Source organism: Melospiza melodia, chromosome 30 (assembly GCF_035770615.1).
Source record: "Melospiza melodia melodia isolate bMelMel2 chromosome 30, bMelMel2.pri, whole genome shotgun sequence".
Lineage (NCBI taxonomy): Eukaryota > Metazoa > Chordata > Aves > Passeriformes > Passerellidae > Melospiza > Melospiza melodia.
The window spans coordinates 376,554-402,204 of NC_086223.1; the positions used below are offsets into that span (position 1 = coordinate 376,554).

The 25,651-nt window shown below is 64.9% G+C and overlaps 4 protein-coding genes across 4 annotated transcripts; 3 read left to right on the forward strand and 1 right to left on the reverse strand.

The window, feature by feature from the left end:
• The first annotated feature begins 421 nt into the window (after window positions 1–421).
• Window positions 422–9,276, forward strand: SP2 (Sp2 transcription factor). Its single transcript, XM_063178922.1, has 7 exons — window positions 422–468; window positions 1,177–1,257; window positions 2,259–3,236; window positions 3,744–4,035; window positions 5,853–6,027; window positions 6,422–6,615; window positions 7,848–9,276. The coding sequence occupies exons 2-7, from the start codon at window positions 1,195–1,197 to the stop codon at window positions 7,946–7,948; spliced, it is 1,803 nt and encodes a 600-aa protein (XP_063034992.1). The 5' UTR covers window positions 422–468; window positions 1,177–1,194; the 3' UTR covers window positions 7,949–9,276.
• Window positions 9,277–10,107: 831 nt separating this feature from the next.
• Window positions 10,108–13,421, forward strand: PNPO (pyridoxamine 5'-phosphate oxidase). The gene is made up of 7 exons (XM_063178909.1): window positions 10,108–10,199; window positions 10,562–10,686; window positions 10,872–10,971; window positions 11,420–11,473; window positions 12,209–12,337; window positions 12,464–12,534; window positions 12,652–13,421. The coding sequence occupies exons 1-7, from the start codon at window positions 10,155–10,157 to the stop codon at window positions 12,815–12,817; spliced, it is 690 nt and encodes a 229-aa protein (XP_063034979.1). The 5' UTR covers window positions 10,108–10,154; the 3' UTR covers window positions 12,818–13,421.
• A 996-nt stretch (window positions 13,422–14,417) lies between these two features.
• Window positions 14,418–15,713, reverse strand: PRR15L (proline rich 15 like). Its single transcript, XM_063179056.1, has 2 exons — window positions 15,467–15,713; window positions 14,418–14,802 (listed from the first exon to the last, which is right to left on the reverse strand). The coding sequence occupies exon 2, from the start codon at window positions 14,799–14,801 to the stop codon at window positions 14,502–14,504; it is 300 nt and encodes a 99-aa protein (XP_063035126.1). The 5' UTR covers window position 14,802; window positions 15,467–15,713; the 3' UTR covers window positions 14,418–14,501.
• Window positions 15,714–16,145: 432 nt separating this feature from the next.
• On the forward strand, window positions 16,146–23,871 carry CDK5RAP3 (CDK5 regulatory subunit associated protein 3). Its single transcript, XM_063178659.1, has 17 exons — window positions 16,146–16,238; window positions 16,328–16,552; window positions 16,840–16,894; window positions 17,341–17,472; window positions 17,915–18,015; window positions 18,098–18,146; window positions 18,814–18,992; window positions 19,707–19,843; window positions 20,613–20,760; window positions 21,153–21,233; window positions 21,445–21,519; window positions 21,647–21,706; window positions 21,806–21,881; window positions 22,274–22,362; window positions 22,458–22,666; window positions 23,355–23,526; window positions 23,617–23,871. The coding sequence occupies exons 1-17, from the start codon at window positions 16,146–16,148 to the stop codon at window positions 23,680–23,682; spliced, it is 1,947 nt and encodes a 648-aa protein (XP_063034729.1). The 3' UTR covers window positions 23,683–23,871.
• The last annotated feature ends 1,780 nt before the right edge of the window (window positions 23,872–25,651 follow it).

A 25,651-nucleotide genomic window follows, 5' to 3' on the forward strand; every position in this document is an offset into this window, starting at 1 on the left:
CCTCGCGCCTTCCATTGATTCATCAATCTGTCAGCCAAATTATTATGACCAATCACAAGGCATATTTTGGGCGGGTCACGCCCAAGAGGTACTCCGCCCCCTTAAAGGTCTGTCAATCAAACAGCGGATGCCCACTGGCTGGGCTTGCGCCCATTGGCTGTTTTTGCTGTCAATCAGAAACCTTCCCTGCCATTGGTTCTCCGCTGCCGTCCGTCACCTCAGAGCTCCGCGCCCATTGGCGGAGCCATCCCTCCATCACGCGCCTTACTGCTCGGCGCAGCTGCCCATCAACCCTTCCCCCTCCGCCGACTGGCCGCCGCTCCACCATCTCACCCCCCATTGGCCAGCTCGCAAAGCAGCCGGGCGGCGATTGGCTCAAACCCCCTCTGTGGGCGGGCGCAGCAGGGCGGTGCCCGGCGGAGGAAGATGGCGCCGTGAGCGGGTCGGAGCCGCCGCCGCCCCCGGCCGGTCAGTGCGGGGGGAGCGGGGCCGGGCCGCGGCCGCTGCGGGGCCGCCGGGGCGGGGAGGGGCCCGCGGCCGCCCCGAGCCGCCCTCCCCCAGCGCCCGGCGGGCGGGCGGCGCTTCCGGCAGCGGGGCCCGGTCGGGGGCGGGCCCGGCCTTTGGGACCCGCCTCCCCCGGGACCGCCCGGAGCGGCGGGGGCAGCCCGGGGGGACCGGGGGAGCTCCGGGGGGAGCCCGGGGGGGCCCTCGGGGGTCGTGGCCTCATCCCCGCCCGGGGGTCCCGGGATGCTCAGGGGATGCTCGGGGGTCCCGGGATCCTCGGAGGGTCCTGGGGATGCTCGGGGGGATCCCCAAATTTCCTTATGGGATTCATTCCTCTGGTGGGATTCGGGATGATTCCCAAATTCCCCTGATGGGATTCGGGTTGGTTCCCAAATTTTCTTACGGGATTAATTTCCCTGATGGTATTTGGGCTGCTTTCCCTTATGGGATTAATTTCCTTGGGGTTCATTTTCCTGGTGGGATCCGGGATGATTCCCAAATTTATCCAGGAATGCTCCTTGGGGTTCCCTCGGGAAGCAGCCAAAGGCCAGCCCCTGGAGAGGGGACGAGGTGACACATGGGGGGCAGCCCCCCGGTGTGGGGTGGGGCGGCTCTGGCGGGGCACCGGGCACATCCCTGCGGAGCTGATGCCCCCCTGCTCTGTGCCCACAGCTCGAGGGACAGCCCAGCATGGCTGCCACTGCTGCTGTCAGCCCCAGCGAGTACCTGCAGCCCGCCAGCGCCAACGCCCAGGTGAGCCCTGCCCCTGCCCAGGTGAGCCCAGCCCTGCCTAGGTGAGCCCTGCCCCTGCCCAGGTGAGCCCAGCCCCTCTCAGGTGAGCCCAGCCCCTCTCAGGTGTGCCCTGCCCCTGCCCAGGTGAGCCCTGCCCCTCTCAGGTGAGCCCAGCCCTGCCCAGGTGAGCCCTGCCCCTGCCCAGGTGAGCCCTGCCCCTCTCAGGTGAGCCCAGCCCCTGCCCAGGTGAGCCCTGCCCTGCCTAGGTGAGCCCTGCCCCTCTCAGGTGAGCCCAGCCCCTCTCACGTGAGCCCTGCCCCTCTCAGGTGAGCCCAGCCCCTGCCCAGGTGAGCCCTGCCCCTCTCAGGTGAGCCCAGCCCTGCACAGGTGAGCCCTGCCCCTGCCCAGGTGAGCCCAGCCCTGCTGGGGGGCAGCCAGGCTGTCCCCATCCCAGTGTCCTTCCTCCTCCCCGAGCATCTCTGATGTTCCCAGCCCTTATCTCAGGCTGGGTTAGGGATTTGAGCTGCCTGTGATGTTCCAGGGGGGAAATACCAGGGAGAGTTCCCAGGATATCCACAGCTTTGGGATGGTTTTAAGCCTTAAGGATGGCTTTAAGCACGGTTTAAGGCTTTAGAATGTCTTTAAGGATGGTTTTAAGCTTTAGGATGGTTTTAAGGACACAAGGATGGGATTTAAAGGGATTTAGGGACACAGGAATGGGATATTCAGTGTCAGCACTGCTGGAAGCACTGTGGTGCTGGACATCGGCAGGAATTCCCTCACAGAAAAACCGGCATTGGGATGGGCTGGAAAGACTGGACGTGGCCCTCAGTGCCGTGCTGGGGTGGCAGAGCATCCCTGGGCCATCCCAGAACCCTTTCCAGCCTCGGTTATTCGGGCGTCCCGCCCCACACGGGTAATTAACGAGCTCCCTCAATCAGGGTAATTAACGAGCTCCCTCAATCAGGGCTGCCTCACTGGCTGCTCCTGCCCTGACTGTCCCCTCTCTGTGTGTCCCCCAGGACTCGCAGCCGTCGCCGCTGGCGCTGCTGGCGGCCACATGCAGCAAGATCGGTCCCCCCGCCGTGGAGGCGGCCGCGGCGCCGCCGGCGCCCCCGCAGCCCGCGCCCCGCAAGCTGGTGCCCATCAAGCCCGCCCCGCTGCCCCTGGGCGCCGCCAAGGGCGGCATCGGCATCCTGTCCTCCAAGGGGAGCCTCCTCCAGATCCAGGGCTCCCAGCTGGGCGCCTCCTACCCCGGCGGGCAGCTGGTGCTGGCCATCCAGAACGCGGCCGTGCTGGGCAAAGCCTCGCGCTCCTCCTCCTCCTCCTCCTCGTCCTCCTCCTCCAGCATCCAGTACCAGGCGGTGCCACAGCTGCAGCCCAGCGGCGCTCAGACCATCCAGGTGCAGCCTAACCAGATCCAGATCATCCCGGGCACCAGCCAGGCCATCCTCACGCCCTCCTCCTCCTCCTCCTCCTCCTCCTCCTCCTCCTCCTCCTCGCACAAGCCCGTGCCCATCAAGCCGGCCCCGGCGCAGAAGGCGGCGGCAGCGGGCGGCGTGGTCAAGCTGCCCGCGGGTGCCAACGTCACCCTGAGCCTGCCCCCGGCCCTGGTGGGCCCCGAGGCGGGCGGGCAGCCCCAGCTGCTCACGGACAGCCCCTCCAAGGGCGGCAAAAAGCCGCGGAAGAAGGCGCCGTCCCCGGGGCAGCCCGCGGCCGTGGCCGTGGCCGAGCAGGTGGAGACGGTGCTGATCGAGACCACGGCCGAGAACATCATCCAGGCGGGCAGCAACCTGCTGATCGTGCAGAGCCCGGGCGCGGGGCAGCCCGCCGTGCTGCAGCAGCTGCAGGTGGTGCAGCCCAAGCAGGAGCCGCAGGTGGTGCAGATCCCGCAGCAGGCGCTGCGCGTGGTGCAGGCCGCCTCGGCCACGCTGCCCACTGTGCCCCAGAAACCGTCCCAGAACTTCCAGATCCAGGCGGCCGAGCCCACCCCCACACAGGTACGGCCTCCCTGGGACCCCCTCCGTGGCGCTCCCGTCTGGTTCTCAGCCGGGGTTTGGGAGATGAGGGGTTTGTGAGATGGAATTCCCTGTTTGGGCGTTGCTGAGTGGAGATTAGGAGTGCAGCCATGCCCTCTGCAGGGATTTAGGAGCTCCAGCTTCTTTTGTAGGATATGGAGGAGCTCAGTGTCCCATAGCTGGGGCTGGGATCACCCTCCTGGGACACAAAGGGAGGTGGGACAGGTTGGTGTCTTTGTGTCACCTTGCACAAAACCCAGGAGCCTTCTCCTTTCTCCAGGGGTCTTACAAAGGTCTGGATTCACTTCCCAGTGAGGGTGGGGACGAGCTGGGCTGTATTTATCTGAAAAGCTGTGATTTCCCCAGCCCTGGAAGTGTCCAAGCCCAGCTCCAGCAGAAGGAAATTAAAACACAACAACCCCCCCAGCCCCAAACCATTCCACGATTCCCGTCCCCACCAACCCCACCCGTGTTCCCTCCTGCCCCCAGGTTTACTTCAAGACCCCCTCTGGGGAGCTGCAGTCGGTGCTGCTGCAGGAGGCCTCGTCCATCCCGGTGCCGCCGGGCGGTTCGTGCGGCAGCCCCGGCCCCGGTACCGGCCCCGGCAGCGCCCGCAGGCCGGCCCCGCGCAAGGAGCGGCCGCTGCCCAAGATCGCCCCGGCCGGGGGCATCCTGAGCCTGAGCGCGGCACAGCTGGCAGCAGCTGCACAGGCCATGCAGACCATCAACATCAACGGCGTGCAGGTGCAGGGCGTGCCCGTCACCATCACCAACAGCGCAGGTGGGTGACACTGATGGCATGGATGGGGATGTGGGGACATGGCAGGTGCAGGGCGTGCCCGTCACCATCACCAACAGCGCAGGTGGGTGACACTGATGGCATGGATGGGGATGTGGGGACATGGGCATGGATGGGGACATGGCAGGGGCATGGCGTGCCCGTCACCATCACCAACAGCGCAGGTGGGTGACACCATGGGCATGGATGGGGACATGGGGACATGGGGACATGGCAGGGGCAGGTGCATGGCATGCCCGTCACCATCACCAACAGCGCAGGTGGGTGGCACTGATGGCATGGATGGGGACGTGGGGATGGATGGGGCAGGGGGCAGCTCCCTGAGCTCCCCTAGGATGGGTTATCAACGGATCAGATCAGATCAGATTAAATCAGATCCCTGAGGGGAACAGGGACTGTGGGCAGCTCGCTGAGCTTCCAGAGGAACGAGGAGCTCTGCCACGCTCCCAAACCCAGGAGAGGCACATTCACACACCCAGCTCCGTTTGTCCAGCTCCACTTTCAGGGATCACCGTTCCAGCAGTGACCCCTCGCTCAGGGATCATTCCAGGGGTGAACCCCTCACTCAGGGATCATTCCAGGAGTGAACCCTCACTCAGGGATCATCCCAGCAGTGACCCCTCACTCAGGGATCATTCCAAGGAATGAACCCCTCACTCAGGGATCATTCCAGGGGTGAACCCCTCACTCAGGGATCATTCCAGGGGTGAACCCCTCACTCAGGGATCACCTGAACCCCTCACTCAGGGATCATTCCAGGGGTGAACCCTCACTCAGGGATCATCCCAGCAGTGACCCCTCACTCAGGGATCATTCCAAGGAATGAACCCCTCACTCAGGGGTCTCCCCAAACCCCAAACCATCCAGACATGGCCCCGCTGCTCCCTGTGCCAGGAGTGTCACGTCCCTGCAGTCGCCCTGTCCTCACTGCAGGGCCAAGCCCTTCTGCAGAGCCGAGGGCAGGGTGATTTGTCTCTGTGGGGAGCTTTATCTGCTCGCTGAGATCAGCCCAGCCCTGCTGCCTGCCTGCTCGGTGCCCCAGCCCCGGCTCTGCTGCTCCTCACCACTGTCAGCAGGAATCCCAACCCCTTTCCCACTGTGCCGTCCTGCCAGGACTGCCTTTGTGCGGGGGACTGAGTTTAATTAGCCGTTCCAATTAACACGGAGGGGACTGGCAGGACCTGCTGCCCTCGAGCCGAGCCGGGGCTCAGCTCATCCGTGCCCAGCGCTGCCTCCCCTCGCTTGGCGCTTCCCCGCCTGCTCTCCCTCCCTCCCTCCCTGCTGCTCTGCTCCTGCCGATCCCCCTCGTTCTTGCCCTCCTCCTCCTCCTGCTGCTGGTGCTGCCCCGGGAGCAGCAATCCCAGCCCAATCCCAGCCCAGTCCCAGCCCAATCCCAGCCCCAGCCCCGCTTGCTGACGCTGACCCCTGTTCTTCTTTCCAGCCCCTGTCGCGGCTGCCCGGCACGCCCGAGCCTGGAGCGGCCCTTAGGCTGCGGGGTAAGTCCCGTTTTTTTGCTCAATATATTGCACGTTTTTTCAAAGTTTCTTTTTTTGTTTCCTCTTTTTGAGCCCTTTTTTTACTCCCCGCCCCCCTAAAAGGGTCGAGAGACGACTTTTTTTTTTTTTTTTTTTTTGAAAACTTTGAAAAACCGCACAGTATATTCAGGAAAAAGGGGACTTACCAGCAGAGGCACGTGGCAGAGGGGGCTGTGCTGCATGTGGGGGTGAACTCGGCGTGCTCCCCGCTCCGGAGGGTGCAGATGGATCCTGACTGCCCCTTCCCCTTTCCCCTTTCCCCAGGCCAGCAGCAGCTGACGGTGCAGAACGTGTCGGGCAACAACGTGACCATCAGCGGGCTGAGCCCCACGCAGATCCAGCTGCAGATGGAGCAGGCGCTGTCCGGGGACGTGCAGCCCGGAGAGAAGAGGAGGAGGATGGCCTGCACCTGCCCCAACTGCAAGGACGGCGACAAGCGGTGGGTGCTGAAAGCGCTGGCGGTGGGAAGGGCTCATCCCGCTGGATCTGCCTCTCCCGGAATAACCCGGAGCGGTTCATCCCACTTGGATCTGCCTCTCTCGGGTTTAACCCGGAGCAGTTCATCCTGCTTGGATCCGCCTGTCCCGGCTGTGGCTCATCCCCCAGCTCCACCTGTCCCGGGCTAACCCGGAGCAGTTCATCCCTCTGGCTCTGCCTGTCCAGTGCTAATCTGGAGCGGTTTATCCCTCTGGATCTTCCTCTCCCAGGCTAACCCGGAGCAGCTCAGTTCCCTGGCCCCGCCTGTCCCGGGTCTAACCCGGAGCGCTTTATCTCCCTGTCCCGCCTGTCTGTGCTGATGTCTCCCGTCCCCTGCTGTCCCCTGCTGTCCCCAGGCCGGGCGACGGCGGCAAGAAGAAGCACATCTGCCACATCCCCGAGTGCGGGCGCACCTTCCGCAAGACGTCGCTGCTGCGGGCGCACGTGCGGCTGCACACGGGCGAGCGGCCCTTCGTGTGCAACTGGGTGTTCTGCGGCAAGCGCTTCACGCGCTCCGACGAGCTGCAGCGGCACGCGCGCACCCACACAGGTCTGCACCGCGCGTCTGGGGGCTGGGGAGACATCCCTCGTGGGGCTGGGGTGTCCCCTGTGCCCAAGGAACCACCCCTGACAGGGCTGGGGTGTCCCCTGTGCCCAAGGAACCACCCCTGACAGGGCTGGGGTGTCCCCTGTGCCCAAGGAACCATCCCTCGTGGGGCTGGGGTGTCCCCTGTGCCCAAGGAACCATCCCTGACAGGGCTGGGGTGTCACCTGTGCCCAAGGAACCATCCCTCGTGGGGCTGGGGTGTCCCCTGTGCCCAAGGAACCACCCCTGACAGGGCTGGGGTGTCCCCTGTGCCCAAGGAACCATCCCTGACAGGGCTGGGGTGTCCCCTGTGCCCAAGGAACCATCCCTCGTGGGGCTGGGGTGTCCCCTGTGCCCAAGGAACCATCCCTGACAGGGCTGGGGTGTCACCTGTGCCCAAGGAACCATCCCTCGTGGGGCTGGGGTGTCCCCTGTGCCCAAGGAACCATCCCTGACAGGGCTGGGGTGTCCCCTGTGCCCAAGGAACCATCCCTGACAGGGCTGGGGTGCCCCCTGTGCCCAAGGAACCATCCCTGACAGGGCTGGGGTGCCCCCTGTGCCCAAGGAACCATCCCTGACAGGGCTGGGGTGCCCCTGGACTGTCCCTGTGCCCAGGGCAGAACCCCCACACAGGTCTGCCACACTGCTCCTGAGGTGGGGTATGGGGCTGGGGAGCCACCCCTAGTGGGGCTGGGGTGTCCCTGCGGGGTCCCTGTGCCCAAGGAACCATCCCTAATGGGGCTGGGGTATCCCCTGTTCACAGGGCAGCACCCCCACACAGGTCTGCACAACCCTGCGGGGCACATGGGGCCAGGGACAGAGCCCCTAATGGGGCTGGGGTGTCACCTGTGCCCAGGGAAGAACCCCCAAAAGGGTTGGCATATCCCTGCAGGGTCCCCATTCCGAAAGCAGCACCCCCAAACGGGGCTGGGGTATCCCTGGAGTGTCCCCGTTCCGAAAGCAGCGCCCCCAAAAGGGCTGGGGTATCCCTGGAGTGTCCCCGTTCCCAGGGCAGCACCCCCAAACGGGGCTGGGGACCCCCAGGTTCACTTTGGGAGCCACCGGGATGATCTGGGCAGGTCTGGGGGGGCTCTGGAGGGTTTTGGGGGGGGTCTCTGGTGACAGGGCCGCGTCCTGGGGGCGTCACCCCCTGCCCTGAGGCCCCTGGGGTGACCGCGGTGTCCCTGTCCCCGCAGGTGACAAACGCTTCGAGTGCGCGCAGTGCCAGAAACGCTTCATGCGCTCCGACCACCTGACCAAGCACTACAAGACACACCTGGTCACCAAGAACCTGTAGGGCATGGGGGGGGGCACCCCCTGCGCCCCCAAACCCACGGCCCCGCAGCCCGGGGCCACCCGCAGCACTCCAGGCAGGGACCCTGGGCACGTCCCTGCCCGACCCACCGCGCCGAGCACCCCCAAAACGGGGCTGGGGGCGTCCCCGGGGGCCCGCGGGCTCAGGGGGTGCCCCTATGGCCCAGGAGGGTTTAGGGGGTCACCCAGAGCACCCCCTGTGCCCCCACAGGTTTAGGGGGTCACCCAGACCCTCCCCTGTGACCCACAGCCCTCCTGTGCCCCCACAGGCTGATGGGGTCCCCCAGACCCTTGCTGTGACCCCCCATTTTCCCCCGTTTTCCCCCCCAGGTGTGGGGCAGGAGCCCCGGAGCGGCTCCAGAGCACATTCCTACTTTATATTTAAAGTCTATAAATAGCTATAAATATCTATATCCCCTTTGGGACAGCCCTGTTTTCTATCAGTCGTTGCCTTACGCTCCCCCGTCCCGCCCGCCCCGTGGATCATGAGTGCTTTTTTAATCTATTTAATCCCCAAAACTCCCTTTGTCCCCCCCTCATGGCCAATTCCTCTCTCCCAATTTTTGTTTCCGAGCAACGTTGGCAATTCCCCTTTTTTTTTTTTTTTTTGCAATTTTTGGACTCCATCCCTTTTTTTTTTTTCTTTCCTTTTCCCTTCCTTTTTTTTTTCTTTTTTCCCCTTTTTTCTTCCTTATTTTTTATTTTCGCCCCTTTTTCTTTGCTTTTTTCCTCCCCTTTTTCCTTCCTTATTTTTTTCCCTTTTTCCTTCCTTATTTTTTATTTTTCCCCTTTTTTTTTGGTTTCACCCCTTTTTCCTTCCCTTTTCCCCCCTTTTTCCTTCCTTATTTTTTATTTTCTACTTTTTTTCTTCCTTATTTTTTATTTTCCCCCCTTTTCCCTTCCTTTTTTCTTCTTTTTTCCCTTTTTCCTTCCTTTTCTTTTCCCCCCTTTTCCCTTCCTTATTTCTTATTTTCCCCTTTTCCCTTCCTTATTTTTTTTTCTCCTTTTCCCTTCCATATTTTTTCTTTCTCCCCTTTTCTCTTCCTTATTTTTCCCCGTTTTCCATTCCTCATTTTTTCTTTTCCCCCCACTTTTTCCCTTCATAATTTGTTTTATTTTTCCTCCATTTTCCCTTCCTTATTTTTTTATTTTCACCTCCTTTTCCTTCCTTAGTTTTTTATTATTTTTCCCCTTTCCCCTCTCCCTTTTTGTTTCCTTTTCCCCATCCCCGCGTGTGCCCCCCGTGTACAGTGTACATTGTATCATAGATTTATTGCTTTGGAGCTTTAAATTAAACAGAAATTCCGTTTATTTTTGTGCTGTGCCCGTCCCAGGGCGTTCCTGGGCTTCCCCTGCTCAATAAAATCCCCGAGGCGCCTCCGGATCCGGGGATTTGGGGGGATTTGGGGCATTTTGGGACATTTTGGGGAATTGGGAATGGATGGAGTTTGGGGGGAATTGGTGGGGTTTGGGGGGAATTTATGAAATTTAGGGCAATGGATGGGGTTTGGGGAATGGATGGGATTTGGGGGGTTTGGGTGGGATTTGGAGGAATTGATGAGATTTGGGGGGTTTGGGGGGAAATTATGGGATTTGGAGGAATTGATGGGATTTGGGGGGAATTGGTGGGAAATTGAGGAATTTTAGCAGGAAATGGTTCAGCTCCTGCTGGCTCGGGACTGGGGGATTGTCCCCAAACCCCCGTCCCCAAACCCCCGTCCCCAAACCCCCGTCCCCAAACCCCCGTCCCCAAACCCCCGTCCCCACATGCCCTGTCCCTTGTCGCAGCATCCCAAACACGCCATACCCACATCCCTGTGCTCAGTGTCCCCAAATCCCTGTCCCCACCGTGTCCCAGCCCCTTGTCACCGCCTCCCGAGCCCCGAATGTCCCCAAATGTCCCAAATCCCCAAATTGCTGTCCCCGCTGTCCCCTGCATGTCCCCGCGTCCCCCCTCCCGCCATCGTTGCCCCTTTAAGAGCCCCCGCACCTCTCTAAACCCAGCCACTACTTCCGGGTCTTTTGTCCCCGCCCCTTTCGCCTCCCCCCAATGGGCAGCCAGCTCCTACAGAGGCGCGCGCGCTCTGCCTTCTCTTACTGGCTGCGTTCTGGGAGGCGTGGCCGCGCTTGTGGGAGGCGTGGCCGCCTTAGCCACGCCTCCGGCGCGGCGGGGGCTCGGCGCGGCCGCGATGGAGCTGGAGCAGCTGCGGAAAAGCTACCGGGGGGACAGCGAGGTGGGACCGGGACAGCGGGGACACCGCGGGGACACCGGGGGGACACCGGGGAGGATCTGGCACGGGGGCACCCCGGGATTACCCCCCCAAGGCCCGGAGAAGCCCCTCTCGGACAGGGTGACCGCCCACGCGGCCGCTGCCCAGCGTGTCCCCAAGGCTCGGGGACAGCCCCGAGCCAGGGTGACACCCCCGGGATGTCCCCAAGGCTCGGGGACAGCCCCCAGCCAGGGTGACACCCCCAGGGTGTCCCCAAGCCCTGCGGTGTCCCCACCTTCCCCTCGTCACCCCGGTGTCCCCAGGCGTTCGAGGAGTGTCACCTGGTGTCCCCCCTGGGTGACCTCTGACCCCCCCAATGTCGCCAGGCGTTCGAGGAGTGCCACCTGGTGTCCCTGGATCCCCTGGAGCAGTTCCGGGCCTGGCTGCAGGACGCGCTGCAGTGCCCGGACATCGCCGAGGCCAACGCCATGTGCCTGGCCACCTGCTCCAGGTGACAATGGGGGGACAGGGGGGACACCAGGGACACGGGGGATACACAGGGGCTGGGACAGGGGCCGTGTGCCTGGCCACCTGCTCCAGGTGACACTGGGGTGACACAGGTGGCACACAGGGGTGACATGGGTGACACAGGTGACACACAGAGGTGACACAGGGGTGACACGCGCTGTCCCGCAGGGACGGGCGGCCCTCGGCGCGCATGGTGCTGCTGAAGGGGCTGGGGCCGGACGGGCTGCGCTTCTTCACCAACTACGAGAGCAGGAAGGGCCGGGAGCTGGTGAGGGACACACGGACACACAGAAATCAATCCTGAGAAATCCCAGTAAATCAGCCCCGATAAATCCCAAATTCCTGCAGCTGGTGAGGGACCAGGGACCCAGAAACACCAGGAATAAATCCTGAGAAATGCCAATAAATCCTGATAAATAAATCTCGATAAATAAATCTCGATAAATCCCGATAAATAAATCCTGATAAATAAATCCCAATAAATAAGTCCCAATAAATCCCAATAAATAAATCCCGACAAATCCCAGTAAATCAATCCCTATAAGTAAATCCCAATAAATAAATCCCAATAAATAAACCCCGATAAATCCGAATAAATAAATCCCGATAAATCCCAATAAACAAACCCCGATAAATCCCAATAAATAAACCCCAATAAACGCGTAATTCAGGCCCAGAACAGCGCGGCTCTGCCTCAGCTCCCTCTGCTCCCACAGGACTCCAACCCCTTCGCCTCCCTCGTGTTCTACTGGGAGCCGCTCTGCCGGCAGGTGAGGGGGGGTCCCCAAATCCTGGGGGGGAATTGGGGCTGGGGGCCACCCCCGGTGGGCACTGTGGGCAGGCAGGGCGGGTGCGGTTTTGGGGGAAAAGTGGGGGAATGAGGGGGTTTTGTGCTCAGGAGCCCCTTTAACACCACTGGCCCGAGCCCCGGGGATGGTGGTGCCCAGCAGGCATGAGATCCGTGCACTTTTTGGGTGAAAAAGTCAGGGAATGGGGCAGTTCCATGTCCGGGAGCCCCTTAGGAGCTGTGCTGGCCCAGGTGCGCATCGAGGGCTCGGGGCTGTCCCCCAGGTGAGGGCTGGGGGCTCAGGGCTGTCCCCCAGGTGAGGGCTGAGGGCTCAGGGCTGTCCCCAGGTGAGGGCTGGGGGCTCGGGGCTGTCCCCCAGGTGAGGGCTGGGGGCTCAGGGCTGTCCCCCAGGTGAGGGCTGGGGGCTCAGGGCTGTCCCCAGGTGAGGGCTGGGGGCTCAGGGCTGTCCCCAGGTGAGGGCTGGGGGCTTAGGGCTGTCCCAGGTGAGGGCTGGGGGCTCAGGGCTGTCCCCAGGTGAGGGCTGGGGGCTCAGGGCTGTCCCCAGGTGAGGGCTGGGGGCTTAGGGCTGTCCCAGGTGAGGGCTGGGGGCTCAGGGCTGTCCCCAGGTGTGGGCTGGGGGCTTAGGGCTGTCCCAGGTGAGGGCTGGGGGCTCAGGGCTGTCCCCAGGTGCGCATTGAGGTCTCGGTGCCGTCCCCAGGTGCGCATCGAGGGCTCGGTGCGGCGCCTGCCCGAGGAGGAATCCGAGCGCTATTTCCAGTCCCGGCCCCGGGGCAGCCAGATCGGGGCCCTGGTGAGCCGGCAGAGCTCGGTCATCCCTGACAGAGAGGTGAGCCCGGGCCGGGACCGGCTGTGGGGTCCCCGTTCCCTTTGGGATCGGCTCCTGAGCCCTGCGGGATCGGCTGTGGGATCCCCTCACTCCCCGTTCCCTTTGGGATCCCCTCGCTCCCCGCAGTACCTGCGCAAGAAGAACGCGGAGCTGGAGGAGCTGTACCGGGACAAGGCGGTGCCCAGGCCGGACTACTGGTGAGACTGGGGGGGCTGAGCCCCCCTGAGCCCCCAAATCCCCCCGAACCCCCCAAATCCCCCCGAAACCCCAAATCCCCCCGAACCCCCCGCCCCGATGGCGGCTGTCCCTTGCAGGGGCGCGTACGTGGTGGAGCCGGAGCTGGTGGAGTTCTGGCAGGGCCAATCGAACCGGCTGCACGACCGGATCGTGTTCCGGCGGCTGCGGGACCGCGCGGCGCCGCTCGGGGCCATGACCCGCCGCGGCCACGGCGACTGGGTGTACGAGCGCCTGTCGCCGTGAGCCCGCCCGGGATGGCCCGGGAATGGCCCGGGAATGGTCCCGGGATGGTCCGGGAACGGCTCCGGGAACGGCCCCAAGTGTCGCAGCCGCCCCGCCCCGTCTCTCGCTGTGCGCTGGGGATGGGCCCGGAGCTGCCCCCGCCCCGTCTGCAGTCGCTGCCGGTGGTTAATTAATCGCGTTAATGATTGTGCAGGGTCCAGCTGTGACCCCAGTGATCCCCCCGTCCCTGTCCCCGTCGCTGTCCCTGGCCATGTGCTGGGAATGCCTTCAGAGCTTCCCTCACCCAGAGTGTCCCCAATTCTGTCTCCACCCACTCCCCGTGGTTAATTAATCGTGTTAATGATCGTGCAGGCACCAGCTGTGACCCCCCTGTTACTGTCGCTGTGCCACCACTGCCACCTCTCTCTCGGTGTTTTGGCTGGAATCGTGGCAATTGTTTTAGCATGGAATCGTGCTCAAGTCCCAGGTCATTACTGCTGCTGTTTAATTAACTTAAATCGTGTCACCGCTGCCGTGCCCCGTCCCAGGGCCGTGAGACCCCAACCCTCGGCCCGTCCCCTCCTCCAGCTGCCGGAAAAGAACAATAAATCGGGATTTATGTGGAGGCGTGGAGCCTTTGGTTATTTAGTACCGGGTTAACGTTTAACCAGGCAGGGCCGGGCTCTCCTGGGACAGCTGGAGCAAATCCCGGGCTGGAACCAGCTCCAAAACCGGCCCCGGTTCCGTGTTTGCTGTCCCGGAGTGGAACCAGCCCCAAAACCCAGCCCCGGTTCTGTGTTTGCTGTCCCAGACTGGGACCGGTCCCGGTTCTGTGTTTGCTGTCCCGGAGCGGGACCGTGCCTGTCCCGGGGGACGCCAGGCCAGCCCTGGCACACAGGCACGGTGGCCACGGCGCTGTCACCGCCTTCGTGGCACTGTCACAGCCCCTGATGGCTCTGGAGCCTTCCCTGCCTTGGGAAGGACGGGAGCTTTCCCACCCCTCTATGCCGGGTTTCGGGATCCGCGTCCGCTCCCTCCGCCCTGCCCGGGTCCGGCACTCCCCGGCACGGCCCCGCTCCCTCCGCGTCCCGCCGCATCCGGAGCCTTCCCCCGTTCCGGGCCGGATCCCGGGATCCGCGGAGCTCCCCCGGAGCCGCCGCCGCTCCCAGGCTCGCTTTATTAACCACAGTTAATTAGCGGCAGGCGCGAGCGGGGTGGGACCCCCGCTTCCAGCAGCGGGCAGCGATCCCCGGGGAACGGAACGCGGCTCCTCCGGCTGCGATCCGCGGGGAAACGTGGCTCCTCCGGGGAGGGATTCCCGAGGGAAACGCGGCTCCTCCGGGTGAGATCCCCGGGGATCGGTCCTGCCACTCGTTCCCTGGGGACAGGGAAGTGTCGCATCCCCTCTCGGGGGGGGACTCGGCCATCGGCGGCTCCGCAGCCCCTCGGGATGGGGACACGAGCGGGGCTCGGCCCCAAAAAGTGACGGGAGGAGGGGATTGGGAATGGGACGGGGATGGGGATCGGGGGCAGTGTCCTCGTTCATCCCGGTACGGACCGGTCCGCGCTGCGCAGGGAGGGACGGGGAGCGCGGGCCCCGCCGCGCCCCGGGGTCGGTCCCGCAGCTCCGGGATCATCCCGCGGACGATTCCGCAAATCCCATCCCGAGTCCTGCCCGGTGCCCGGGGCCCGCAGCCCGGCCGGGTCACTGCTCCTGCCGCTCGCCGGCCCCGCACAGGTTGGGATGCTCGGCCAGCGTCGCCCGCACTTTCTTCTTCTCCTTGAAGCGGCCGGAGTGCGAGACCTTGACGTGCTTGCCCTTGGTGCTCTTGTCCACGATCTTCTCGAGGCGGGCGGCGAAGCCGGGGCTGCCCTCGGGGCCGCTCCCGTCCGCGCCGTCCGCGCCGGGCGCCGCGGGGCCCTCGGGGCTCTCGTACAGCACCGGGGCCGCCGCCTGGCGCTTCCGCAGGAACGTCAGCTTCCACCAGCCGTGCCCGTCGGCCATCCTGCACGGGAGCGGCACCGGGGCTCGGCTCGCGCATCGGGGGCGCGGCGCTGCCCTCCCGCGGACGCTCGGGGCGGATCCCCGGGGGCACCGGGGCGGGGCGGGCGCTGCGCGGCCCGGGAATCCCGGGGATTCCGGGAAAAGCCGGGAAAGGGCCGCGGGCAGCGCCGGGAGCTGCCCTTATCGGCCACGTGCGGCGGGAGAGCAAACAGGAACAGGAACCGGGGCGCAGGTGGCGGCACCGGGGAGTGCCGGGGGCGCTGCCGGGGTCCCCCCTCCCCAGCCCGGCCTCGGGGCTCGCCGGTACCCGCCGGGACCGGGGGAGGCTCCGGGAAGGGGCCGGGAGGGCTCCGGAGCCCAGCGCGGCCCCGGGGCACGGAGGGGATCCCAGGGCCAGCCCTGCCCCGTGTCCCCGTCCCTGTCCCAGTGACGCTCGGCCACCGGCGAGCCCTCCCGGGTGTCGCTTTGGGGACAAAAACCCCTTTTCCCTCAGCGACACGGGGACAGGGGCACGGAGACCGCGGCCACCGCCCCGCCGGTGGCACCCGTGTCCCCAGCGCCACCTCCCCGTGCCACAGCCAGGGGGGACCGTCCCCGGCCGTGTCCCCAGAGCGTCCCCGGGGCTCCCACAGCCCATCCCCAGCCCGGACACCGCACCCCGGTACCTGCTCCTGCCGCCTCCGGGGGTCCCGGGTTGTCCCTGGGTTGTCCCGGGGTGTCCCGGGTGTGTCCCGGTGTCCCGGGGGGCAGCACGGGCAGGTGCCGCTCACCTGCGGCTGTCCCGGTGTTCCCGTCAAGGTGAACCCGCTCCCAAACCCCTCCTGCCGGAGCAAACAGTGGGGCCGGGCCAGGCACGGCTGAATATTCATGACGGGGAGCGGTGCCAGCCCCGGGAGGGTGGCCCTGGGTGGCCTCAGGTGGCCCTGGGTGGCTCCGGGTCGCTCTGGATGGCTCTGGGCACCTCTGGGTGGCTCCGCATGGCTCCGAGTGGCCTGGGGTGTCCCTGGATGGCCCCGGGTGGCCGGGATGTGTCCTGGGGCTCCCAGTGGGATCCCGGCTCTGTGCTGGGCTCCCAGCGGATCCCAAGGGAGCCGGGACCTGTTCTGGGGGGATCCCTGAGGGACCTGGGGGGATCTGGGTTCCCCTCTAGGACAAATGGGGATCCCGCAGGGTTTGGGATCCCCTCGGGAGCCTCCGGGGCATCCCCGCGGGACGGCTGGGGGGGACCTTGGGACCGGCACCGGGACTGGTGCCAGGTTTGGGACCGGGAACGGGACCGGGACCGGGATTAAGGCCAGAATTGGGATCGGGACTGGGACCAGGCTTGGAAATGGGACTGGGATTATGGCCGGGATCGGGATTGGTTCCAGGATCGGGACTGGGATTGTGGCCGAGACCGGGATCGGGACTGTGACCGGGACCGGGCTTTGGCGCCAGGTTTGGAACCGGGACCGGCACCGGGACCCCAAAAACTCCCACCGCACGCTCCGATTGGTCCGGGCTGACCCCGCCCCTTTCCCCTCCAGCCAATGGAAGCACAGGGACGTGGCGCTGCCTCCGAGCTGCCGCTTTCTGATTGGCGGGAGTTCGACCTTTGGGCGGAGCGCGTTTTGATTGGCCGAGGTGCGGGCGCTGAGGGAGGCGATTGGCTGGGGCGGGGAGGGCGGAAGTGGAGAGGCGGGGCCGGGAAAAATGCAGGTGCGGACCGGGAGCGGGAGCGGGAGCGGGATCGGGAGCGGGAGCGGAGAAGGGTCCGGAACAGGGACCGGGACCGGGACAGGGGAAGGGGCTGGGACCGGCATGGGGATCCGGAACGGGATTGGGATCGGGAGTGGGATCGGAAACCGGACCGGGAGCGGGGAAGGGACCGGGAGCGGGGAAGGGTCCGGGAGCGGGTCCAGGCGCGGGGCAGCGGGGACAGCCCGGGCCTGGCACTGAAGCGGAGGGTCCCGGTGCCGCTCCCGGTGCCGCTCCCGGTGCCGCTCCCGGTGCCGGTTCCGGTTGCCGCAGCCCCGCCCCTGCCGTGTTCTCCCCGCAGGCTCCCCAGGACTACCGGAATGTGCCCATCGACATCCAGACCAGCAAGCTTCTGGGTACGGGAACGAACCCCGGCTCCGGGCAGCGACCGGGAATTTACCCCGGTTATCCCAGCCCAGTTCCCGCCGTTCCCTCCAGACGGGGCAGGGACCGGAATTTACCCCGGTTATCCCAGCCCAGTTCCCGCTTCTCCCTCCAGCTGGGGATCCGTCCCAGGCTTTGGGAAGAGGCTCGGGAATTCCTCCCGCTGTTTGTCCCCCGTGTCCCCGGAGCCCGGGGCTGTCCCCAGAGCCCGAGTGTCCCCCGGTGACCCCCTGTCCCCACACAGACTGGCTGCTGGACCGGCGGCACTGCAGGCGGCGCTGGCTCTGTCCCTGCAGTGTCACTGTCCCCATGTCCCCGTGTCCCCATGCAGACTGGCTGCTGGACCGGCGGCACTGCGGGCGGCGCTGGCTCTGTCCCTGCAGTGTCCCTGTCCCCATGTCCCCGTGTCCCCACACAGACTGGCTGCTGGACCGGCGGCACTGCGGGCGGCGCTGGCCCGCGCAGGTGGCGCAGGTGCGGGAGCGGATCCGGGCGGCGCTGCAGGACATGCCCGAGCACCCCGAGATCCGAGAGCTGCTCCAGGGCTCCTGTCAGTGCTCCGGGACTTGGGGGTTTGGGGTCGGGGTTTGGGGCTTTGGGGCTTTGGGGTTTGGGGGTTTGGAAATTGGGGTCTGGGATCTACGTTTGGGAACTGAGGGTTTGGGGGTTTGGGATTTTGGGGTTTGGGATTTGGGGTCTGGGGTTTGGAGATTGGGAGTTTGGGGTTTGGGGGTTTGGGGGTTTGGGATGGGGGTTTGGCATTTGGGGATTTTGGATTTGGGCTTTGGGCACGGATCTCCCCCCACCCTGCAGAGCCAGGATTTGGGGTGGGAGGGTTGTTCACAAAGGGGCGGTGGTGGCAGCTCAAGAACCCCCCAAAACCTCCTGGGGTTCCCCTAAAACCTCCTGGGGATCCCCCAAAGCCCCCCAGGGGATCCCCCAAAGCCCCCAGGGATCCCCCAAAGCCCCCCTGACCCCATTGTTCCCCCCAGACCTGCACTATTTCCACTGCCTGCGCATCGTGGAGATCCTCAAGGGCACCGAGGCCTCCACCAAGAACCTCTTTGGGCGCTACTCGTCCCAGAGGATGAAGGTGGGAGCACCCTCCTCCTCCTCCTCCTCCTCCTCCTCCTCATTCTCTTCCTCATCCTCCTCACCCTCGTGTCCTTCCCCAGGACTGGCAGGAGATCGTGTCCCTCTATGAGAAGGACAACGCCTACCTGGGTGAGAGGGGATGGGAATAACGGGAAAAACGGGAATAATGGCAGTGGGAATCATGGGAATAATGGGAATGGGAATTCCCCGAGGTGTCCCAAAGAACCCCTTGGGTGGGTGGAATTCAGTCCCCAAACTGGGGTGGGAAAGGATGGGATTTGTGGGAAAGCCAAATCACAGTGGGATTTAAAGGGGAATTCGGTCCCCAAACCGGGATGGGATGGGATGGGATGGGATGGGATGGGATGGGATGGGATGGGATGGGATGGGATTTAAAAGTGAATTGAGCCCCCAGACTGGGGTGGGATGGGATTTAAAGGTGAATTCAGTGCCCAAACTGGGATGGGATTTAAAGGGGAATTCAGCCCCAAACCGGGATGGGATGGGACGGGACGGGACGGGACGAGACGAGATGAGATGAGATGGGATTTAAAGGTGAATTCAGCCCCAAACCAGGACAGGATTTAAAGCTGAATTCAGCCCCAAACCAGGACAGGATTTTAAGCTGAATTCAGCCCCAAACCAGGACAGGATTTAGAGCTGAATTCAGCCCCAAACCAGCACGGCACAGAACCCAAAGCCCGGGGTCCATGGGGACACCCAGTCCCAGCGGGAGGAGCCCCCGGGGTGACGCCGGGCGCCCCCCGAGCCCCGGGGTGACCCCCTGTGCCCCCAGCCGAGCTCTCCAGCCTGCTGGGGCGCAGCATCAGCTACGAGCTGCCGGCAATGCGGAGGCAGCGGGCCCGGTGGCTGCAGGCGCAGCAGGAGCTGGCGCGGCGCGAGGACGAGTGCCAGGCGCGGGCAGGGGAGCTCCGCGAGCGCTTCCTGGGCTCCTGCCGCCAGTACGGCATCGCCGTGAGTGCCGGGGCACCCTGGAACCGGCTGGGGATGGCCCCAAATGAGCCCCACAGTAACCCCGGGGGGAGCTTGGAACGGGCTGGGAATGGCCAAGGCAGAGCCTGAAACAGGCTTGGACAGTACGGCATCATCGAGGGAGCCTGAAATGGGAATGGCCCCCAATGAGCCCCAAAATAACGCTGGGGAGAGCCTGAAACGGGCTGGGAATGGCCCTGAACAGAGGCTGAAACGGGCCTGGACAGTACGGCATCGCTCTGAGTCTGAAATGGGCCTGAAATAACCCAAAATGAGCCCCAAAGTAAGCCCGAGCAGAGCCTGAAATGGGGCTGGGAATGGCCCCAGATAGAGCCTGAAACAGGCCTGGATGGTATGGCATTGCCATGAATGCCATGGGAACCACCGGGGGGAATCTGAAACGGGCTGGGAATGGCCCCAGATGAGCCAGAAAATAACCCCAGAGAGAGCCTGAAGTGGGCTGGGAATGGCCCCAGAGCCAGCCCAATACGGGCTGAGAATAGCCCCAAACAGAGCCTGAAACAGGCTTGAAACAGCCCCAAATAGGGCTGGAGTAACCCCAAAATGGGCCCCAGAATAACCCCTGAACAGAGCCTAAAACAGACCGTAAGTGTCCCCTCAGTGCCCCCAGAATGTCCCCCAGCGTCCCCCCTCGGTGTCCCCAGCACGTCCCCAGTGTCCCCTCGGTGTCCCCAGGGCGAGGACGTGCGCCGGGAGCTGCTGGCCCAGGTGCAGGCGCTGCCGTCGCTGCTGTCCCGCGTTGGGGACGGCGCCAGCGCCCTCGGGGACGCCATCGAGCTGTACCAGGCCTGCGTGGGCTTCGTGTGCGACAGGTGGGGACAGCCCTGACACCCCAAAATCATCCCCGAACCAGCCCCAAAACATCCCCCAGCTACCCTAAAACAGCCCCGGCTCCCCAAAGTGCCCCACAACGGCTCCTGGTCCCTCCGAACCCCGGCACTGCGGGTGCTGAGGTGTCCCCAGCCCTAATGTCCCCACTCCTATGTCCCCATGCCCGATGCCATCTCCAATGCTGTCCCCATGCTCCCTGTCCCCATGTCCTCGGTGATGTTCCCATGTCCCCACTGCTGTCTCCATCCCCAATGCTCTCCCCATGTCCCTGTCCCTGTCCCAGCCCCGGTGCAGAGGCGGAGGCGCTGCCGCTGCTCCAGCACGTGGTGTCCCCATGTCCCCATGTCCCGGTGCCATCCCCATGTCCCTGTCCCTGTGTCCCAGCCCTGGTGCGGAGGCGGAGGCGCTGCCGCTGCTCTGGCATGTGGTGTCCCCGTGTCCCCCATGTCCCCCTGTCCCTGTGCCATCCCCATGTCCCTGTCCCTGTCCCAACCCCAATGCAGAGGCGGAGGCGCTGCCGCTGCTCTGGCACACGGTGTCCCCGTGTCCCCCATGTCCCCTTGTCCCGGTGCCATCCCCATGTCCCCGTGTCCCCCATGTCCCCATGTCCCGGTGCCATCCCCATGTCCCTGTCCCTGTGTCCCAGCCCTGGTGCGGAGGCGGAGGCACTGCCGCTGCTCTGGCATGTGGTGTCCCCGTGTCCCCCATGTCCCCCTGTCCCTGTGCCATCCCCATGTCCCCGTGTCCCAGCCCCGGTGCGGAGGCGCTGCCGCTGCTCCGGCACGTGGTGGCCCACGGGAACTCGTCCGTGTTCCGCTGGCGCACGGGGCAGGAGCCGCTGCGGCTGGAGCGGCCCGAGGCGGCCCCGCAGGCACCGGAGCCGCCCCCGCAGGACACGGTGCGTGCTGGCAGGGGCACCGGGACACGAGGGGACACGGGGGGACGTGGGGGGACACAGGGGGACAGGGGGACATGGGGGACACGGGGACAGCCCTGGCACTGCTGGGCGTGTTTGGGGCTGGGCTGTGCCTCACAGGGTTTGGGGTTTGGGGGTTTGGGGTTTGGGGGTTTGGGGTTTGGGGTCGGGCCATGCCTCAGGGGTTTGGGTTTGGGGATTTGGGATTTGGGGGTTTGGGGGTTTGGAGTGGGGCCGTGTCTCAGGGGGTTTGGGTTTGGGGTTTGGGGGTTTGGGGGTTTGGGGTCGGGCCGTGCCTCAGGGGGTTTGGGGGTTTGGGGTTTGGGGGTTTGGGGTTGGGCCGTGCCTCAGGGGGTTTGGGGTCTTTCCCACAGATCGATTGGGGGGATTTCCCCACGGAGCCGCCCCAGGGCGGGGACATCGACTGGGGCATCACGGTGGAGCCCAGCGCCCAGGTGGGTGACGTCCCTGTGTCCCCAGACCCTCCCATGTCACCCTTTGTCACCTCTCATTCATCAGGAGGATGGTGGCATTGACTGGGGCAATGTCCCTGTGTCCCCCTGTGTCACCCTTTGTCACCTTTCCTCCCTCAGGGGGATGGTGGCATTGACTGGGGCAATGTCCCTGTGTCCCCAAACCCACCTAATGTCACCCGTTGCTCCCCAGGGGGAGGATGGCATCGACTGGGGCGATGGAGAGAAGGGACAGGAGGGGACAATCACTGTAGAGCTCAGTGCCCAGGTGGGTGACATCCCTGTGTCCCCAGACCTCCCCTGTGTCACCTTTCCTCCCTCAGGGGGATGGTGGCATTGATTGGGGCGATGTCCCTGTGTCCCCAAATCCCCCTTTGTCACCCTTTGTTCCCCAGGGGGAGGATGGCATTGACTGGGGTGACGGAGAGAAGGGGACAATCACAGCAGAGCCCCAGGTTTGTGACACCCCCATGGCCAGGGGAGTGTCCCCTGTGTCCCCACATCCCCCTGATGTCCCCTTTGTCACTCTTTGTCACTCACCCTTTGTTCCCCAGGGGGACGGTGGCATCGACTGGGGTGACACAGGGGGACAGGAGGGGACGATCACGGTGGTGGAGGCTGGAACGGAGGGTGAGCAGGGCTGGGGGGCACAGGCAGCTCCCAAATCCCCCCAAATTCCCCAAAATCCCCCCAAATTCCCCATTCCCAGTGCCCCTGGAACCCCCAGAGGGGTTTGGGATTGGGCAGGGAGTGGGGTTTGGGTGCTGGGCAGGGATTTTGGGTTCTGGGCGGGGATTTTGGGTTCTGGGCGGGGATTTTGGGTTCTGGGCAGTGTATTTGGGTTCTGGGCAGGGTTTTTGGGTTCTGGTCAGGGTTTTTGGGTGCTGGGCAGGGTTTCTGGGTTCTGGGCAGTGTGTTTGGGTTCTGGGCAGGGTTTTTGGATGCTGGGCAGGGATTTCGGGTTCCGGGCAGGGATTTTGGGGTGAAGCTGAGCAGGCTTTGGGGGTCCCACCCCGCCGCAGCCCCCGAGGGCGTTGCCCGTGGCTCGGACGCGCTGACCCTGCTGGAGAACCCCGAGACTCGGAACCAGTTCATCGACGAGCTCATGGAGGTGGGCACCGGGGACACCTGTGTGGGCCTGGGGGTGGTGTCCCCGTGGGTGTCCCCGTGGGTGTCCCCGACCCTGTCCCCGTTGCTGTCCCGCAGCTGGAGCTGTTCCTGGCGCAGCGGCTGCTGGAGCTCGAGGACGCGGCGCCGGACGTGGTGGCCCTGAGCCAGTTCCAGGCGGCGCCGGCCGTGCTGCAGGGCCAGAGCCCCGAGCGCCTGCGGGCCCAGCTGGCCACGGCCCGGGAGCTGCTGGGGCAGCTGTGCTCGCGCAGCGTGCAGCACCTCTGCATGATCCTCGCCTCGCCCAGGTGCCTGCCCGACCCGAAACAGACCCTAAAATAGCCACAAAACAGGCCCCAAACTGCCCCAAAACAGACCCTAAAACAATCCTAAACCAGCCCCTAAAATAATCCTAAAACAGCCCCTAAAAGAGCCCTAAAGAAGCCCCCAAAACAGACCCTAAATAGCCCCCAACCAGCCCCTAAAATAGCCCCCAACCAGCCCCTAAAATAATTCCTAAAATAACCCTAAAGAAGCCCCCAAAACACCCCTAAATAGCCCTAACCCGGCCCTTAACCAGGGGTGCCCTGCAATGTGTCCTCGCTGTCCCCGTCCCCTGTCCTGCAGTGGGACCCCTCTGTCCCCACTGTCCCCAGACCATGCCGTGTGTCCCCTCCACCCCTGTCCTGCAGTGTGTCCCCACTGTCCCTGCTGTCTCCAGATGATGCAGTGTGACCCTACTGTCCCTCCCGTGTCCTGCAGCGTGACCCCTCTGTCCCCTCTGCCCGTGTCCCCAAGCCGTGCTGTGTGACCCTGTGTCCCTGTCCCCGCTGTCCCCCTGTCCCCAGGTACGTGGAGCGCGTCGCGGCCCTGCTGCGGCAGCAGAGTCTCCAGGCCGAGCTGCTGCTGATCCCGCTGTCCCTGCTGTCCCCATGTCCCCGCTGTCCCTGTCCCTGTCCCCATAACCCCTCTGTCCCTCTGTCCCCCTGTCCCCAGGTACGTGGAGCGCGTCACGGCCCTGCTGCGGCAGCAGAGTCTCCAGGCCGAGCTGCTGCTGGCCAAGCGGGAGGCGCTGGGGCGGCGGCGCCGCCAGGCCCTGGCCGAGCAGGGAGCGCTGGAGCCGCGGCTGCAGCAGCTGCAGGAGAGAGCCAGGGAGCTGCAGAGGCTGGTGAGGGACGGGGGGCACACCGGGGACCCCCCCTGAGCCCTGGGAACCCCCTGGGAGCACCCCCTGATCCCCCCCCCGGCGCCGTTGCAGATCGAGGCCGACATCTCCAAACGCTACGGGGGGCGCCCGGTGAACCTGATGGGCGTCAACGTGTGACACCTGAGAGACACCTGCCTGTGACACCTGGGGGACATCAGCCTGAGACCCCCAAGGGACACCAGCCTGTGACCCCTGATCAGCCCGAAACCCCTGAAGGACACGGAGGGGGTCCCTCCCAGCCCCTCGGCCCACCCGGGGGTGCTTTGGGATTTGGGGGTGTTGGTGAATAAACCCAAATTTGTGTCACATCGGGGGAGAGGAGTGTGTGTCACCGAGAGGGATGGGCACGGGGACAGGGGACAAGGGACAGGGGACAGGGGGTGCGGCCCTGGGGGTCTGTCCGCCATGGCGGGACCATGTGGGGCACAGAGAGCCCCGTCTGCTCAGGAATTTGGGGGTCCCGGTGCCATGGGAGCGGATTTGGGGCTCTGGGGTCCCAGCCCAGCTCCAGCTCTTGCTCCTCACTCTCCTGTCCCTGTCCCCAAACCCATCCCTGTCCCTGTCCCCTGTCCCTGTCCCCAAACACATCCCTGTCCCTGTCCCTGTCCCCGCTCGCTGACAGCCGGGCTCCGGGAGCCCCTCATTACCGCGCTCCCGGTGATTAACGGCCTCATTAATTACCCGCCGCCTGTCACGGAGCCGCGGAGGGTCCCCGGCGGGGATGGAGGGGCCGGCAGTGTCCCCTTGTCCCCTGTCCCCGGCCGTGTCCCCTCCCCCGGCCCGGCTGCCGCTCGCTCTCCCCGCCGGGGAGGGTTTAATTACCAATTAATGTCGCTCCATCTGTCCCGCCCTGTCCCCATCAACGCCGAGACCCCCCCGCCAGCTGGGGGCGGCTCTGCTGCCCCTCCCGCTGTCCCCAAATGTCCCCAAATGTCCCCAAATGTCCCCGCGGCCACCCCGGCCCCGCCTGTCCTGTGCGCTCCCCATCCGTCCCTGCGTCCCTCCAGCTCTCCTGGCATTGTTTCCCACATCCCTCTGTCCATCCCTCTGTCCATCCCTCTGTCCATCCCCCTCCCCATCCCTCCGTCCATCCCTCTGTCCATCCTGTGGACGGGAAGGGAGTCAGGGAACAGCCGAGGCACCAGAGAGGGGAAACCTTCGGGGTCATTTTTGGGGGGCTCACCCCGCCATGGGTGTGATGAGCTGGGGAGGCTCAGCCTGAGCATTTCTGTGGGGGGACCCCAAAACTCTCCTGCCCTGTTTTGTGACCGCTGTTCCCCCCAAACCGGGGTGCTGCGGGGTGCTGCGGGGTGCTGTAGGGTGCTGCGGGGTGCTGTGCAATGTTTGGGGTGTTTTGGGGTCGCTGTCCCCCCGCCCTGTCCCCCCCGCTCAGCCCCTCTGTCGCCGGCAGCGCTGCCTTTGTCCCCGTGTCACCCGGGGGACACCAGCTGTCACCGCCGGGGCCTTCGCGCTCCTCCTCCTCCTCCTCCTGCTGCCCCTCTTTGTTCTCGGGCTGCGGAGGGAGGGGGTACACCCGAGGGGACACAGAGGGGACACAGAGCCCCCCAGGGATGGGGACACCCCCAAAACGGGGGCAGGGCGGGGTTTGGGGGGCGCTTCGTGCCGCCACCCCCGGCTGGTGGTGCCGCTTTGGGGGTCCCCAGGGTGTGCATGGGGGGTGCCCGGGTTTGGGGTGTCCCGGGGGAACCCCCTGTGATTGAGGGGGGGCGCTACAACAGGGGGGTCCCCAAGAGGGGACGGGGGTTATTCGGGGCAGAGTTTTGGGGTGTCCCGAAGGGGGCGGTCCCGGTTCGGAGGATGAGGGCGGGGTTTGGGGGGTCAGGAAGGGGTCCCGGAGTGGGGGTCCCTGTTTGGGAGATGAGGACAGGGTCCCGAAGGAAGAGGTCCCGCTTTGGGGGGGATCAGGGAGGGGCGGTCCCGGTTTGAGGGCTCAGGGCGGGGTCTCAGAGGGGCGGTCCCGGTTTGGGGGGGCTCAGGGCGGGGTCTCAGAGGGGTGGTCCCGGTTTGAGGGCTCAGGGCGGGGTCTCAGAGGGGCGGTCCCGGTTTGGGGGGTCAGGGCGGGGTC

Excerpts from the sequence above, each read along its gene's own strand:
- SP2 (XM_063178922.1), top strand. The coding sequence starts at position 1,195 with ATGGCTGCCACTGCTGCTGTCAGCCCCAGCGAGTACCTGCAGCCCGCC. Across the intron at positions 6,028-6,421 it reads TGCAAGGACGGCGACAAGCG|GCCGGGCGACGGCGGCAAGA; the intron begins GTGGGTGCTGAA and ends TGCTGTCCCCAG. Across the intron at positions 6,616-7,847 it reads GCACGCGCGCACCCACACAG|GTGACAAACGCTTCGAGTGC; the intron begins GTCTGCACCGCG and ends CTGTCCCCGCAG.
- PNPO (XM_063178909.1), top strand. The coding sequence starts at position 10,155 with ATGGAGCTGGAGCAGCTGCGGAAAAGCTACCGGGGGGACAGCGAG. Across the intron at positions 10,687-10,871 it reads TGCCTGGCCACCTGCTCCAG|GGACGGGCGGCCCTCGGCGC; the intron begins GTGACAATGGGG and ends GCTGTCCCGCAG. Across the intron at positions 12,535-12,651 it reads GTGCCCAGGCCGGACTACTG|GGGCGCGTACGTGGTGGAGC; the intron begins GTGAGACTGGGG and ends TGTCCCTTGCAG.
- PRR15L (XM_063179056.1), bottom strand. The coding sequence starts at position 14,801 with ATGGCCGACGGGCACGGCTGGTGGAAGCTGACGTTCCTGCGGAAGCGC.
- CDK5RAP3 (XM_063178659.1), top strand. The coding sequence starts at position 16,146 with ATGGCCGGGATCGGGATTGGTTCCAGGATCGGGACTGGGATTGTGGCC. Across the intron at positions 16,239-16,327 it reads GGACCGGGCTTTGGCGCCAG|CCAATGGAAGCACAGGGACG; the intron begins GTTTGGAACCGG and ends TTTCCCCTCCAG. Across the intron at positions 16,895-17,340 it reads CCAGACCAGCAAGCTTCTGG|ACTGGCTGCTGGACCGGCGG; the intron begins GTACGGGAACGA and ends GTCCCCACACAG.